A 16271-nucleotide genomic window follows, 5' to 3' on the forward strand; every position below is an offset into this window, starting at 1 on the left:
ATGAAGAAACATCTAACAGAGTGCAACAGTGTCACCTCTAATAGCTTATAGCACAGAGGAAGGACATATACTTTACTAGGCTTTGACAATACTTCTTGGTAGGATACATTTACAATTGGTTTTGGTCTAGACATGAGATTTGATTAAAAACAGAAAAATATAGACTCTCACAAACCTTTTCATTTAAGTCAACAGTTTGTCCTGTTTGGAAAGTTATGTTAGAAAGTTACTTTATAGTTGTTGCTCAACTATAAATTGAATGCACATCAGTGGTGTTTACAAATGTCACTGTAAACTGTGTGGGATTCTGTACCTTTCCGAAACCAACGATCCAACATTCACACCCACTTCACGCTGTGTTTGTATCCATATTTTCTAAGAGAGGAGCATTTTTTGACAGCTCCAGACAAGAAAAAATGTCCCTTTTGGCCATGTCTATGTCTGCTTGTGTGGCCTCTGGGTTTGTTCTCCCTCTCTGATAACCTATATTTCAGAGCCTCTGCCTCTTATATGTTCAGCTGTAGACTTTTTAAAGACTTTTTAAAATTCACATCCTTCACTGAATTTAAAGAGCCCAACAATAAGGTAAAGTAAGTTTGGTAAAAATAAGATATACTTTTTACTTCAGTGAATTTCTGAAGCACATTTTTGTGATGTGCTTTAGGAAACATTGGGCAATCATGTGAATAACATCGGTTTGAAGGAGTAAAACATGCCAAACTATGTACACGGTTTAAAGGAGGAGTAACTTTCCATAATGAACTGTTTTCTCATCAAGTACCCAACACTAATAATAAATGAAGAGCAACTGTCTGTATAAAACATATAGTTAAGTGAAATAATGCATGACTGGCTATAATGGCACAGCCTGATCAAAGAGGGGTCAGTGTGTAAGAGCAGCCTTTACTGACCACCATTGTTCTCTATAAATTGTACAGTTTCTTGTGCCTCCCATGCTCAAACCCACCCATCAGCATCACAGTACTTGGAGGTGTCAAGGCTGAAATACAGCCCATTGAATATTTTAACAAAAAACATATTAGAAATTCCTTGAGAAACAAGCTCTCTTTTCTTAAATGTTCAAAATAAGTGTGATAGGAAGAACAGGATGTAACACACAGAGTTGTTCTACATTCTACAAACAAAGCTAATTTTGAAATGTTATGTGTGAGTCGTCTACTACTCTAATGTTTAGACTGGATTTTAACACATCATGATGTTGATTTCATCGGATTTTATCAGATTTCCTGTTAATTTTTCAATGGATCACATTCATGCTTCATACAAATCTATTCATATTGTAACACAATTTTGAGGCCAGAAAGACGGGGAGAATAATCATATTTTCATTTTTTTTTCATATCTTCTGTTGTGCTTTTCAGGGAGGTTTCTTCTTCTTTGGTGTGGGAGAATATTGAGGAGCCTGAAGTGGACTTCGAAGAGTTTGTAGAGTTGTTCTCTAAAACAGCTGTGAAGGTGAAGAAGCAGCCGCTCTCTGACACAATCACCAAGTCCAAGGCTAAACAGGTCTGTGTGTTTGGATGCACAAGTACTATTATCACAATTATAAGGGCAACGACAACCAGTCATAGATTTTTAGTATTCATTTCTCCATGTCTGTCTTAAAAGTGTGATATGGTATGCTTGATATTATAAAAAAATAAATAAATAAGTAAAACAAAATCCATATCATACAGACAATATAATGTTATATGAAGAGTTTCCATAATCATGTATGACATTTTAAGACATTTCACAGTACATTATTTTCATCTGCAAAATGTATCATTTCTGTGGATATTCATGGTCCCCAGAGGATGATTTCATATATGATTTACAGATTATTTTATCCTTTACTGCCAACTCTTAGTAGTTTAACAGCCATTTTTACAGTTACAGCATAACCTTCAGTAACATATCAGCGAACATGCAGCAAAATTGATTGCACAGCAGCATGGCCTGTGACACACAGGATGCTCTGCAATAGCATAGCTACATTTGAGAGTTTGGATCTGACCTCATGTTTGTGTGTTTTATAGGTTATGAAGCTCCTAAACAACAAGCGTTCTCAGGCAGTAGGAATACTCATGTCCTCTCTGCATCTTGACATGAAAGATATCCAGCATGGTAAGTTCATCAGCATGTTAGCTTTAGTTAATTGTAATAGTTTTATATCTACATACAGTTATACAGGTTTCCTATGCTTGAATGTTGCATTGAACACCGGACCATTAGATAGGTGTTTTCCATCTAGATACACTGAGATAAGATCTGTCTCAGCAAGTCATTATGTCTCATATTTAAAAGTCTTGAGGACAAAACTATGTTTTTTCTGCTTTTTGGACTGGACATTTTGCAGTATTACTCTTTGCACCAAACACTGGCTGACAGGATTTATTGATGCGCACATGTTTATATGTGATGCTCTGTGCTTCTGTTTCTGATATTTTGTTTTGCATGTCATCAAAACATTTTAGCAGAGAATCAATGTAGTTAAATGTCTTCTTTCCATAAGTATTAGAATGAAACTGACCTATGACCTAAACACTGAGGTATAGACTGAGCCTTCACATCTGTCTTCTCGCTCCTCATCGTTCTTTCTGCTTCTACATTATTTCGTCTTTTCCCGCCTGCCTTTTCCTGGAGCTTTCCATTTTCCTTCATCATAGTGTATAAAATAAAAGAACACTGTTAATGAATAGAGTGATCATTGTTCACCATTGTGACCTGTGATCTCTCCCTCTCTCTGTCTTTAAGCTGTTTTGAACTTGGACAACACAGTAGTTGATCTGGAGACCCTGCAGGCACTGTATGAAAATGTGAGCAATACAAACTCTCCACAGTCATTTTATTTTACTTGTCTTGATTTACACAGAATCAGAATCAATCTGAGAGCTTTGGGAGTGTGCAGGGGTCTGAGGCCCTTAAAACCCCAATGCTTAAATGCCCTGCTGGTAATCCAGCTTTGACTCCTGGTTTGTTTGCGTATACTTTCTTGGACAGAAAGTCTGGGCATTTGCTTCCTTGTTTTCCAGTTTTCAGTGGTGGTTTGTACCAGCACATTCCTTTAGGTTGCTGGTAACTGATTGACTGCTTCTGTAGTACATGTTGACATTTATTTTACCAGACTAATGTACTTGGTATCACCATTGATTTTCCAGGCACTCCTGTGTATAGTTATAGTACATTTTCTTGTTTACTAACTGCTAGATTATTCACTTCCAACAATGGTGTGAGGTGATAAAGACAGGCACATGCTGGTGTTCTAAATAACAAACAAAAAAAGGAAGTTAACTATTGTAGTTTGACCTGCTAACACAGTTAGCTGTTGCAGCTACTACTGATTAAGCTACTTTACAGTACATAACTCTGAACACATAGACATGATACACATCCTTGTAGATTCAGTGCGGCTTTCACTTTCAGAGATGACATTATCTTTAGCTTTACTTTATCTCCATAATGAATAAGCTGTCTAAGTTTTTATCTAGGGGAGGGCCCACAGTGTCAGAGTTTGAATACCCTTGGTGTATCCTCTCTACTGTTAGGGTGAATTTTGTGAATGTGGACACAGGTGGAGTCAGTCTTTTGTGTCTCTCCCTCAGAGGGCACAACAGGAAGAGCTGGACAAGATTGAAAAGCACATCAAGTCCTCAAAAGACAAGGAGAACGCCAAACCTCTGGATAAACCTGAGCAGTGAGTTGGTGTTATTCCTGTGATACTCCATCATGGTGAATGCTGTGTGTCAATCTGTGAAGAAACACACAGTGAGTAGAGAAATGGCAGAGGTCATAGGTCATGGGATCTGAAGCGGCTGGTATTTCCTCTCCTGTTGCAGATTCCTCTATCAGCTCTCCCTGATCCCAAACTTCTCTGGCAGAGTCTTTTGCATCCTCTTCCAGTCCAGCTTCTCTGAGTGCATGTCGTCCATAACAAGAAAACTGGACATACTGCAGAGGTTATGCAAGGTGGGTCAAACTCCAACATGAGAAAAACAAACACACTGCAGGTCATGCAGGCGGAGAATGGAGGCTGTAGGGATTTTGAGGCTAATCATCTTGTTGCCTGACTTGGTTGGTACTGTAAGATGATTCTTGACAAGAGAGAACTGATTACATTATGACTTAAGCTACTGAGAGAAGTTATAATCTGATTTCACACAATTTATGGATTATGGGAAACTTGCATCCCGAAACCTGATGATACTAAAACTGCCAATCTCACAATGATGGCTAGACTGCACATGATCAATGCATCAAGAACAGAATTACCACTCAGACCACAATTTTTAACATTTAACCAAACAATACAACAAATTAATCAGTGAACTTTAGAGGTGTTGGTAGGTGTGTTTTAAACTATGGACAAAGCCTGAGTACCAGCTTCACCTTATTTCCAGTTGTTCAGCTAAATTAGGCTAACCATGTCCTGGCTCCAGCTCTGCACTTAAGCGTTTGCATACTCAGAAGAGCTAATCAAATATGGAGTATCAGCAGTGAGTTGAGCTCTGAGCAGTGACACTGACCCAGCTTCTCTGGGTTCACTCAGCTGAATTTGCAAATGGTGCTCTCTTTATAAAGCTTTGTATTTCATGTTAAAAACAATAATAGCTTCTAGGGATTTAGTGTGAATGTTTCCAAAAAACTATGTGCTTGCCCCATATGGAAAGCATCTCTTAAATATGTTCAAACTTTTTAGCATTTTTTCAACACTTTGTGTCATTCTTCTGTTGATTTCCCCTTACCTTTACTTTGTAACTCTGTCTCCTCTGCAGGTGTTGCAGGACAGTGAGACAGTGAAGCAGGTTCTAGGTCTGGTTCTGGCCTTTGGTAACTTTATGAATGGTGGTAATCGAACCAGAGGCCAAGCTGATGGCTTCACCCTCGACATCCTGCCCAAACTCAAAGATGTCAAAAGCAGTGTGAGTAAGGAGTGAAAGATGCTGGAACATATTAAAATGCTGCTCTTTTACCCGGGACCTTGGAGCTTATACCCCTTACATGTTGTTTTTGGGCTGATTATATTTGCGCATTTTAAAAATCATGTGTTAACATATAGATTTTCCATCAATCTAACATTTTTACATTGGCTCTTTATTTATGGACACAGTCATTTCTATGAGTTATGAACTAATCTTACTCAACTGCTTTATCTAACTATAAAGGAAGGTATCTCTCTCAGTATGTATGTCTGATTCTTTGAATTTCTCCATAACCGTTCATCTGACTGACCTCACACTTGGCGGGTGTATCGCTGAGGACCAGAGGAAGCCCAGTGTTGAGTCTGAAGTTGTTTGAATAAGCGGTTATTGAGAAAGCTGAGAGACTTCTGCCTTCACAGCCAAAAACCCCCAGCTGTTCTAGATGCAGCAGTTCAAGATCCAGAGTTTTAGATGTACATATGCAAGTTTAGATGACAGTCAGTGGCTACATTATACCCAGAGCCACGTAGAGAGAGGATCAGGGTTAAGCCTTTCTCTCAACAGTGTTGGTTAAACCTAACGAGGCCTCAGCTAATTTGAATTTTAAGGTTAACGTTGTGATAACCCCACACAGTGGTTGACTTAATGTTACTAAGCTAACGTTTGTTAGCTACCGTCAATGAATGTCAGCCTATCTTTTTTAATGCACTGGAAACAGCTATAACTGAGGTAGTTGGCTGGCTTCAGCATTCAGCAATTTTATCAATAGCAATGACACATTGCAGATTTTGTTCATTCACTGTTACATCTACATGAAGAACTTCCTAAAGTTAGATTTCAAATACAGGACTTTTATTTTCAGTATCTCCAGCAAATGCTGATAACATTTGTTTATAATCACATTTTAATTTCTTATTTTGACTTTTTTCTTTTCATGTGTCCAGTGTGTCTTTGGCCTTCATTCAGTCAAGTAAATGTCATTTAACAAAGAAGCAGACACAATGATTATTATTAATAATTGAGGTGTGGCTCATGTTTTGAGAAAACCTCAATAAACGGTCTAAAACTGGGGATGTATTGTAATATTACAGTGTTGTTAGTAACATTTTTAAAAGGGACGAAAACTGGTGGTGCATGCATCTAATGCTGTGGCTTCTAGAACTACAGGCACTCTACAGGTTGATGATACTGAAAAAGCTGCAAGCAGCAACACTGGAGGCCATGAGATTTTTTCCAGCCTACTGCATCATATTAACCATACTTTATGTTAAATGTCTGGTGTAAAAGCAGTAACACAGTGACTGACAGCTCTGTTGATCAGTGATGTGAAAGGTGACAGTCTAGCCACTGGTGGACTTAGGAGGATGACCACCTCTTGATGCCCTTCCAGTGGAGTAAACATGATGCAGTGCCATACAGGCTGCCACACATGCTAGAAAATGAATTGGCCTCAACATGCCTCTAAAATACGAAGATTCTTCATATTTCCCTGTGTGTTGTTACTACAGAGAAGTAGTTTTACTTTAAAAAATGTAATCTTATCCAGGGTTTGGAACTGTTTCACCATAAATGCATGAATCCAATGGTGCCCTTTTTTGGGGGGTTTTTTTTTGTGCATGCCCCTCAGACTGCCTAAGTCCACCATTATTATCAAAAGGCATTGTAACGTAAAATACATGCCTTTATGGCTTCTCTCATAGCCTTGAGGCAGTAGTACATAATAAGATAATCACAATATTTTTGTGTGTGTGTGGTGCACTCAAAAACATATTAAATTTAACTAGATAAAAAAAAGTAAACAAAAGACATTAAGCTGGACTAGAGTATAAATAACAGTGATCCAGGTGCCCCGTAGCCTAAAAATTAAGATGTCATATATAACAGCAACATCCAAGGTTCAATTACAGCCATGTACCTTTGTTGCAAGTCATATCCCTCCCCCTCATGTTTCCTGTCTCTGTCTGTATTTCCTGTCAAAAAAGGCAAACAGAGAAAAGACTTTTATATGGTCTTGTCTAGAGGTGTGTACAGAGTGTAATATTACCATTAAAACACAGTATCAAAGAATAGTTGACATTTTAACATTGTATTGGTATGTATGGTGTGCAGCTGCTTGCTTTTGCTCACATGGGACTAAACCACTGGAAACACCACTCCACTCCTGTGAAATTGCCTTGTTTTTCTTTTCTCCACGTGCAGGACAGCATGAAAAGTCTTCTGTCTTACATTGTTGCATACTACCTCAGACACTTTGATGAGGTAAGCTTTTTGGTTATTATACTTCCTCCTATACTGTAACTCTTAGACTCTTATCTTTGTCCTTTGCTTATTTTGTCTGTAGGCTCTCATATCAGTCTTCCTCTCATACATACCTCATATTCAGAGCTACTACGAAGAAAAAAGCAAACCCAAGACAAAAACCACAGTCTGTCTCATGGTACACATATTCAGACATTCTGTATGCAAATCTTTTTCACCATATTTCCACATGCCTCTAGTGTTGTTTCAAACTGCTGTAATGCTCACTTCATATTTATTACATTGGCAGCTATTAAGTTAAAGAAGATGTTTGTGGTGGTCCTAAAAGAGTAACAGATTTCTGATTAACTGTTCTTGTTTGTGTGTGTCTGCCTGTCTGTCCATCATCAGGATGCTGGTAGAGAGACATGTGTGTACCCACTCCCTGAGCCTCACGACCTGTTCCAGGCTTCACAGATGAAGTTTGAAGACTTTCAGAAAGACCTGACTCGTCTCAGGAAGGACTTGAGAGGTAACACACACACACACACACACACACACACACACACACACACACACACACACAGAGTATACAGTTTACATCATAATTAGCTCAGTCACTCTGTGGCCTCTGAAAAGTCCAGGTTATCCTGAACTACATGTACTCTCACAGATACAAACCAAATACTCATGTCTCCTTCACTGGAGGAGAGGTTACATTGCAGTCCTTAATCGCCAATCCAAAGATGCAGCTGCTACCACCTCAGCTGTACCCAGTCCGCCATGCATAGCTATCTGCCAGTGTCATTTTTGATGTTATCACTGGGGATGCCGGAGTTTTAATTTATTTTAAACTATAGTGGTTTAAATAGCTCCAGGATGTAATCACAATATCATGATTTTATCCTTAAGGCTTTTTAAAACACAGCATCAAGGTGTCTAACCACCCTTGGTAACTATGTACTGTATTACTGCATTATCTGTCTATTTGTATTTTACATGAAACGTACTCCTGACTTTTTTTGTCTCCATCATTTCATCAGCATGTACATCAGAAGTGGAAAAGGTGTGCAAGGTTTCAGATGAGGATAACCTCCAGCCTTTTAAAGACAAGATGGACGACTTCCTTGCACAAGGTAACTGACAAAACAGCCCTTAAGCCTGAGGAAATACTTTCATAATAGATAAATCTACACCTAACAATTTATGTCCAGGGCTAAAGTTCAGCACCAATGCAGGGAGTAATGTGTCCTTTATGTAGGGAGGCAGAAAGGGTGAGTGAGGAGGTTCAATTAATGTTGACGATGATGCGTTTGGACAAAACCATAGATGGATTACAAAAGCTGCATACGGCACAGTGGCCAACTGTAATGAAAAAAAAGTCTTGTAGCTCTCTTGTTGAAGAAACAGCAGTGGATCTTTTTTGTTGACAAGACACATCCAGTTGCAAGTAAGGTCAAACAATACTCTGTATTATGAGTTGTTTGACCCCCAAAAATAGAAAATACATTTTCGTGTGTTTGACATGAATTAGTGTTAAGTTTACAGGACAGACTGCTTGGCAGCAGCTGCCTGCAACAAGTCTAAATACTTTCTCATGTTTAATCTTTTGTATTGACCCTTTTATTATTCTGTCTTTCTTAGCGAAAAGTGAACTGGAGGCCCTGGAAGCTCAACTCAGCAGCACTCACAAACTGTAAGAACCCCTCCCTCCCATTTTATTTCAGCTATTTACATGACTGAGAGCCTGAGTACCAGTGAGTACTGAGGAGAGGTGTGATCTTAACATATGACTGTGGCCAAGACACTCCAAAGGGTGTGCATTATTTCCTGTTTATCACGTGTTGAGTCGTCATCAGCACTCACAAAATGAATCCTCACTGCTAGAAGGCTTATGGTTTCATCTGTGACCAGGCAGCAGCTTCCCCTACTTGTTTCAATTGTAAAGCAAGATTTATTTAGATTTAGATTTATTTAGTGAGTGCATTACCCCAAACTATGGATGAACTGTGCTCAAATCTTTGATTGCTGGCAAGTGTTTTTAATTGCCTCTATTGGATTTATGGTATGAATGATAATCAGAGAGAAGTAATTAGCCTCTCTGTGCTATGTTTTTTCAATGTTCTGCATTTTTTCCTTTTTTGCAGGGACTGCACAGTTTATCATGAATTATTCCTTTCTCTCATATTAGTAGTGGTGGAAGAAGTACATGCCTGTAAAATTCTCCATAACAAGTATAGGTCCTGCATTTAAAATCCTATATAAGTAGAATAAGTCTACCAGCCAAATAGTACTTAAAGTTTCAGAAGTAAAAGTTAATGCTGGTGTATCATTCATAACCCAGCATTTCAGTGGTGGAGCTGAACAGGTGGATTTCCTTTTAACTAATTTAGAAACAGTTTAGTCCACTTGTTCCCAACCTGGGGTTCTAGCCCCTTCAGATGGTAACCAATAATAAATTTGAGGGGTTGTGAGATGATTAATGGGAATGGGAAGTTAAAAAAAAAAAATCTGATATGCAATTTCTGGTAATTTTTCTTTTTTGTGAAATACTGGATATTTTCACCATCTCAAGAAATAACTAAAAATAATTTAAAGTCTAGAGGGGAACTGTCTCTTTGGTGGAACAGCTAACAACTCATGGACATATGAAAACAGACACTGATTTAATATAAGGGGTTACGACTTGGTTAATCTTGAACAATGCCTTGTATATTATGATCTGATATTTTTCGATGTAAAATGATTTGAAATAAATGTCAAATTTAAAAACTAGCCTGCAGCTGTCAGGTAAATGTAGTGCAGTAAAAAAGTGTAATATGGTATTAAATGGAAACACTCATCTGCATCCATTTGTGGTATATATTCATTATTACTGTTGGGTCTAAATGAACTTCACTTTTAGGATACTTTTTAGCCATATTTGTTTTGATTGACAGGTCTGGCAACCTATGTGTTATAATGTGGGGCCAGGAAAAAAAACAGGAAGTGAACCCAATATGCAGACCAGACAAAAAGTTTACAAAATTATTTTAAGGCAACAAAGGATTTATGGGTAGGTGAAGCTGGTGAGAATCAAAATCAAAATGTTCATACAACCAGCAAAACCTCCAATGAAAAAAGGGAACCAGTGTCCAACAGTCCAAAAAACAAAAGCAAGTTCGAGGGGATCAACAAGGTGCAGATCTACAAACAGGTAATCTAGGAAATACTCTTACAGGAAATACTCTACAAACTGACAAGGAACAGGTTCACCACATACAAGGGATGAACCTCCAAGGACAAAGGGAAACACACTCACTTAAATAGGGGGGGGGGGGGGGGGACTAATCAGAGACAGGAGACATAAATGAGACAATCACAGGGGTGGGAAAACATAGAAAGTAAAGTAAAATCTCACAGGCGAGGGAGTACTTCAAAATAAACAGGAAGTGGCAAAACTGAACAGGCCAGATCATGACACTATGTGCTAGCTGTGATGGTTACTGTTTGCTTGGCCCCTGTTAATTCCACTCTTTTACAAGGTTAGAAGTTTTGTGCGCCACTGACTGACAAATATACTTGTTAGCGTAAACTCAAATTACAGCTTCAAAAAGTTCTTTCAGGTGTTACTGGGACATCATAGACTCTACATGATGTTTCTCCATCGTCTATAGGCCAGTGAAAATGACTGAAGCTGCAGGTCTCCTGGTCTTCACAGTTGCTCGGGTGCACAGTCACTGAAACGTCTGCACAGTTTAACTTTTTGGCACCAGTGTCGTGTTTTCCCTCTGCTTGGGGAAAAAAAGGGAATGCCAATAAGTAAATTTAGGATTATTGTTTCCTGTCAGGTTCCTGGAGCTCACAGTGTTCTTCTCAGTGAAGGCCAAGGCAGGAGAGAAGGAGGTTTCACCCAACACTGTCTTCTGCATCTGGCATGAGTTCTCATCTGACTTCAAGGACCAGTGGAAAAAGGAGAACAAAGTCATTCTCAAGGAGAGGTACAGGAACACATGTTGATCTAGGATCTGCTTTTCTTATTCTTTCTTTTTGTCTTTCTTTCTTTTGGTTTAAATGCCTTGAATGCAAAATTAAGACCAGCCAAATGGATTACCACCATGACATTAAATTTGACCGTGGTTAAGTGGTTAATTAAGGTGGTGTATTCATATCAGCTGTATTAACATTGTATGCTCTGCAGGTTAAAAGCAGCAGAAGAGTGTTTCCGACAGGCCAAGGAGAAGGCTGCCTACAGTGTCAAACCCAAACACGCCTCTGGCATTGTAAGTTGACCTTTGACCCCTGTTTGTAATTTAAGGAACCTGAAGGTCAGAAATCCATTGATATTTCCTCTGCTTTGTAACATACAAAGAACAACTGACAATAAAGCTTTGAGAAATATCTGCAACACTTTATTTTAGGTCTCCCTATTTAGAATTCATAAGCAGTATATAATAATATAATTTAATAAAACTGCACCACCAGTTTTGCTGAACAGCTAATGACTGATGATTTAAGCTCCAGTATCACAATAACATTGAACCTTCACCTCACCTAAATATTTAAACTGAAACCACTCATTAAACTGAACTTTTACTGCTGTAGTTGCTTTTTTCTCCATCTCATTTTTCATCTGCAGGACTAATGAAGACTAATTTGCTGCAGCTACTCACTCAGCTGTTACGTAAGGGAAAAAGTAGCTAGTGAAAGTCACATGGTTAAGTTCAGTATCGCTTGCAGAGTCTCTTGAACAGTTAATGTTAGGGAAAGATAGCAGTCAGTGATAACTAATTATGAAACATGATGTGAAATTGTGCTACCAGTATTGAAGGCAGGAAACCCCAAACTTCCACTGAAAATTGAAATAAGTTCTGAGCACTAATATCTCTCTGTCAGTGGTTAACCTAAATGTTAATTAGTTCTTACTTCACAGTGAAGACTTTCGTTTTCTGTATTCTTGTTTATGCATCTTTGCTCTGTTTATAGTCAGATGATAGACAGGTATAAGGCACCTAACCTGTATAATGTTTTCTTTCCACAGAAAGCCAAGCTTGGCATGAAGATTTGACCCAGTGGACTTGAAATGCTTGTTTTCCCCGACTTTGGGCACCAGCAGTGAGTCAAAGACAAAAGACTATGAAGAGGACTGAAGAGAAAGATGAAGGACAAATGCGGCCCAATGTATGTGCAGCTGAGCCCACTCTGGACATCTTGTTTCATTTATTTATTTTTCCAGTTCGATCAGTTTCACCCGCTCTGTTAGCCTGTTGCCTTACTAGCTGTCCTGTCCAGCTGTCTGATAAAGGGCAACACAGTCATGAAAGGATGCTGCTGCAGGGTCACCAGACACAAAAATGGAATGTTGTTGGGATCACCACGATTCTGACACATTACATACAGTGTACATCAGGTGGAATAACACCATACTGTCTGTGCAGTCTGTACCCCTACATTTAAATAAAATAAGGAATGCCTCATTTATCAGCAGAATGGTGAAGGCAAACAGTAAGCCTACACTGTTTAATGAGCAATAAGATGTTGATCATCTTCTCCCCCTTCATTGAAATCCATACCACATACTAAGTAAGATGTGATGTGATGAAGACTGTTGACTGAGGCACTGGCACAAGCCACAATGACCATCACCTTCACTGCTGTTGAAAACAAAAGAATACAGGTCCCAGGGTTCTGTTAAGTACACATTTATTGACCACAAGGGGAAGCAAACACACCTTGGCCAGGTATTAGTCATAAATCCAACAGATAACTGGTTCATCTGTTTAAACAGACATGGGCTCATAGCATTAATGGTGTCATGTTTTAATAAAACAAGCAGCAGTGTCTTCAGACATGGTAATACTGAATTTAACATCAGTCATTGTCATTCTCAAATCACATGAAGAATGCATGTACAGGCTTTTGTCCTCCACGTCATGCCCAGTACATGAATGCATCCTGTGAATTACTTGTGTGTGGGTATGAATTTGTGGATTTGAATCCTGGACTCTGACAGCAACACCGAAAACAATGTGGAAGCAGAGTTCAACATCACCCATGTCCTACAGTAAATAGTATCAATGATGTGACTGATATAATTCAAATCTTATGGATTATAGCTTCAGACTGTTCGGCATTCAGATTTATCAGACCTGACAACTTGTTTGCAATAGCTTTCTGTGAACGCAGTTTGGGAACAATGGAGACAACAGCACAAGGGTCAGGAGGATGTAAAGCTGCAAGGCAAACCTCAACTACAACATGACAGAGTTCATCTGCAGGAACACTGTTCAGGCCAAACACTGGAGTGCAGTCAGATGTGTCATCTCATCACTTGTATGTTTAGTTGAAAAACAGCAAAGATTTTGGAAAAAAGTTGTTCCTCCACACTAACTATTACTAATTATAACTCCAATCATAAATCTCTCCACAAATGCTATGCTATAATGTTAACCTAATGTGATTATTGGCCTATTTCTTGTTGGAATAGCATAGATCATTCGCCACAAATGGTTGTAAACTTTGAGTGCATTAGACAAGTGGCACTACAATAACATGCACATTTAGAAGAGGCAGCTGTGGCTCAGGAGGTAGAGCGGTCATCCACCATCAGGAGGTTAGTGGTTTGATCCCTGGCCTCGGCAGTCCACATGCCAAAATATCCTTGGGCAAGACACAAAGCCCTAATATTTTGGTACACTCCAAAAGATTTGGTCACCATCCGGTAATGATTGTTCATTACTTTGTGTTTTTTGACCATTGACCATTAAAAAAAATATCTAAATATGTTTTATTATTTAAAACAAATTCAGAGGCTTGTCCTTTGGTATAGAGATTTGAGGTTTGTAATGTGTTTTGTTTTTTTTTTTTCTTGGAATTTGGCCAGGGAGTAAGAGAGGATGAGAGTGACTGGCATTGATTAGCAGCACTTGAGGACACTCAGTTATATATTCTGGTTATACTGTACAAATATTACACCAACTTCAAAATGCTATGTTGAAAAGTGACAGAAATCTGGGTTCTGCCAGACAACAGCCATGGACACATTCTTTTAAATGCCACAGTAGATGGTCACACCTCAATATCAGCACTCTCTACATGGACTTTTACGCACTACTACAAAGCTGTTTGTAATTCTACATCCTGACTGTCCAATCAGATTTATCCTCTCAGTAGAAACTCAATCTCAGTATACATTTGTACAGCAGTGTTGATGGGCAGGAGAAGAATGTCATTGTAAACTTACATATGTAATTTCAATGTATGTTCAGTGATGCCATATCATACCAGAAATACCAGATATATATGTGTGTGAGTGAGTGTGTGTGTGTGTGTGTGTGTGTGTGTGTGTGTGTGTGTGTGAATTTTCTCATCATCTGGTTGATAACATCTTTGTGGTTGAAAGCCATGTCATGAAGGATGGGTATAGTGCATTGAATTACAGCTATCACATTTTGGTTCAGAACTAATGACTTTATCATTGTAAAGTAATAAATTGTTTAAAAAAAAAAAAAGATTGTTAGACACATTTTGTGTTTCTTTCATTGATGTCCTGCTCTGCTGGCCAGCATGATAGCTACTCTCAGCAGCAACTTGAATACGTTTTAACCTTTTCATGTGCAATAAATGTTTCTGTATACATTACATGTATATGAAGAGGATGCATAAGGTCTGAGAGCAGTGTAATTTATGAAAAAATAAAAAGAATGAATTCTGCATTATTTTGGCTTTATGCAATATTTCATTGTGATAAGGTCAAAGATGTGAGTGAAAGGTCACTGTCCAGGCTGGGAGATGAATGAGGAACACTCCTTTGAGTCAACAACAGCAATGCTGCTATCAAAGTGAACAATTGTAAAGTAGAACACTTAAAACTAACAATTAGCCCCATACATAATGCAGCAGACAAAACATTCAAACATTCAAGCAACAACAGTAGCAGTAGAATGTCCACTTCTATATGAGTAGCACATACAGTACGTGCAAGCAAATGAGCATGTGCATGTAAACGTGTACTTAAGTGTGTACTTCAGTGTGTGCATGTGTGTCTGTGTCTTCCTGACCAAATAGTTTGTTTTCTGTAGGAAAACCTGAACACATTTTAAGATCACCAAATCCAACAGAGGAAACATGGTGCCAGGAGTGGGATCTATCAATTATCTGGGATGTACAATTGTTTCACAATATTTTCAATATTTTCAAAAGTTGATATTTTGTTGGGAGACAGCCGCATCACACAATTGTCACACCTATCTTTATCTGTCTGATTTGTGTACGCGTTTATGTGGCATAACTGTTTGACACACTGGGTGTATTTATCAGTCCTAGTACCCTTCTAAGATGTACATGTTATGGCTGTGGTCTCGAGTCAGTTTCTCCTTTTGATATTGTGTCTTTTTCTTTCACTCTCACTCAGCAGGTTGGAGTGGGAGAGAGGCGGGGCCGAATTACTCTGTGAGCGAGCTTCATGAGATACATCTGCATCTCAGCAGCTAATCAGCTCGCCTTCTTAAGCCACCTCATGCTCAACTCCTGTGCCGGACTATTCCCTTAGTTCCAGGTCACATGCAGCTCGCAGCAGAGTTATCTCGCGTTCTCTCGCCTTGCTCCTCCTGCCTCCTGCGTTCCTTTAACCCCTAGTAAAAATCACTGATTTTTCATAGTTGCCTTTTGTTCAGCGTTTTTGTAGATTGACCTTCCCAGTAATTGGTGAATTTTGAGTTTCTTTATTTTGTTACTTTCTTTCAGCAAATACCTTTTCTTGTCATCTTTGTTTTTTGTACCTTTTTCCCCGTAGTGGTGATTTTCTGTTTGCTCGCTTGTATGCGTTTTCCCTGCCTCAGGTGATTTTTTGTTTGTGCTTTGTGTCAATAAATTTTTGGTTTTCTACGTCTCTGCAACTGGGTCCTGGCCTTCCTTTGCCTCAACCATAACAGTACAACCTTTTTTTTTTTAATTTAATGTCAATTTCTTGTCTTGTTTCTACTACAGAGTCATTGTTATGTTACAAAATATTATTAGCATGTGCCCATGAAAGCTAGCATTGGATGGAGGAGAGACAGATGTTCCAAGCAGTCCTTGTATTAATATTTCATGTATTCTTTCAATCATTTTTACATTCCCTGAATGCATTCT

General features: G+C 38.7%; 1 protein-coding gene across 1 annotated transcript in view; it reads left to right on the plus strand.

The window, feature by feature from the left end:
- fmn2b (formin 2b) overlaps window positions 1-16036 on the plus strand; it is a 29911-nt gene extending 13875 nt beyond the window's left edge. Inside the window, exons 8-20 of the mRNA XM_076759597.1 lie at window positions 1383-1527; window positions 2040-2127; window positions 2758-2819; window positions 3606-3697; window positions 3840-3969; window positions 4776-4922; window positions 7122-7181; window positions 7572-7692; window positions 8204-8296; window positions 8805-8856; window positions 10991-11140; window positions 11341-11422; window positions 12181-16036. Coding sequence (XP_076615712.1) covers window positions 1383-1527; window positions 2040-2127; window positions 2758-2819; window positions 3606-3697; window positions 3840-3969; window positions 4776-4922; window positions 7122-7181; window positions 7572-7692; window positions 8204-8296; window positions 8805-8856; window positions 10991-11140; window positions 11341-11422; window positions 12181-12207 — 1249 coding nt within the window. The 3' untranslated portion in view covers window positions 12208-16036. The remainder of the gene's footprint in view (window positions 1-1382; window positions 1528-2039; window positions 2128-2757; window positions 2820-3605; window positions 3698-3839; window positions 3970-4775; window positions 4923-7121; window positions 7182-7571; window positions 7693-8203; window positions 8297-8804; window positions 8857-10990; window positions 11141-11340; window positions 11423-12180) is intronic.
- The last annotated feature ends 235 nt before the right edge of the window (window positions 16037-16271 follow it).

Source organism: Chaetodon auriga, chromosome 20 (genome assembly GCF_051107435.1).
Source record: "Chaetodon auriga isolate fChaAug3 chromosome 20, fChaAug3.hap1, whole genome shotgun sequence".
In the NCBI taxonomy this organism is placed as follows: domain Eukaryota; kingdom Metazoa; phylum Chordata; class Actinopteri; order Chaetodontiformes; family Chaetodontidae; genus Chaetodon; species Chaetodon auriga.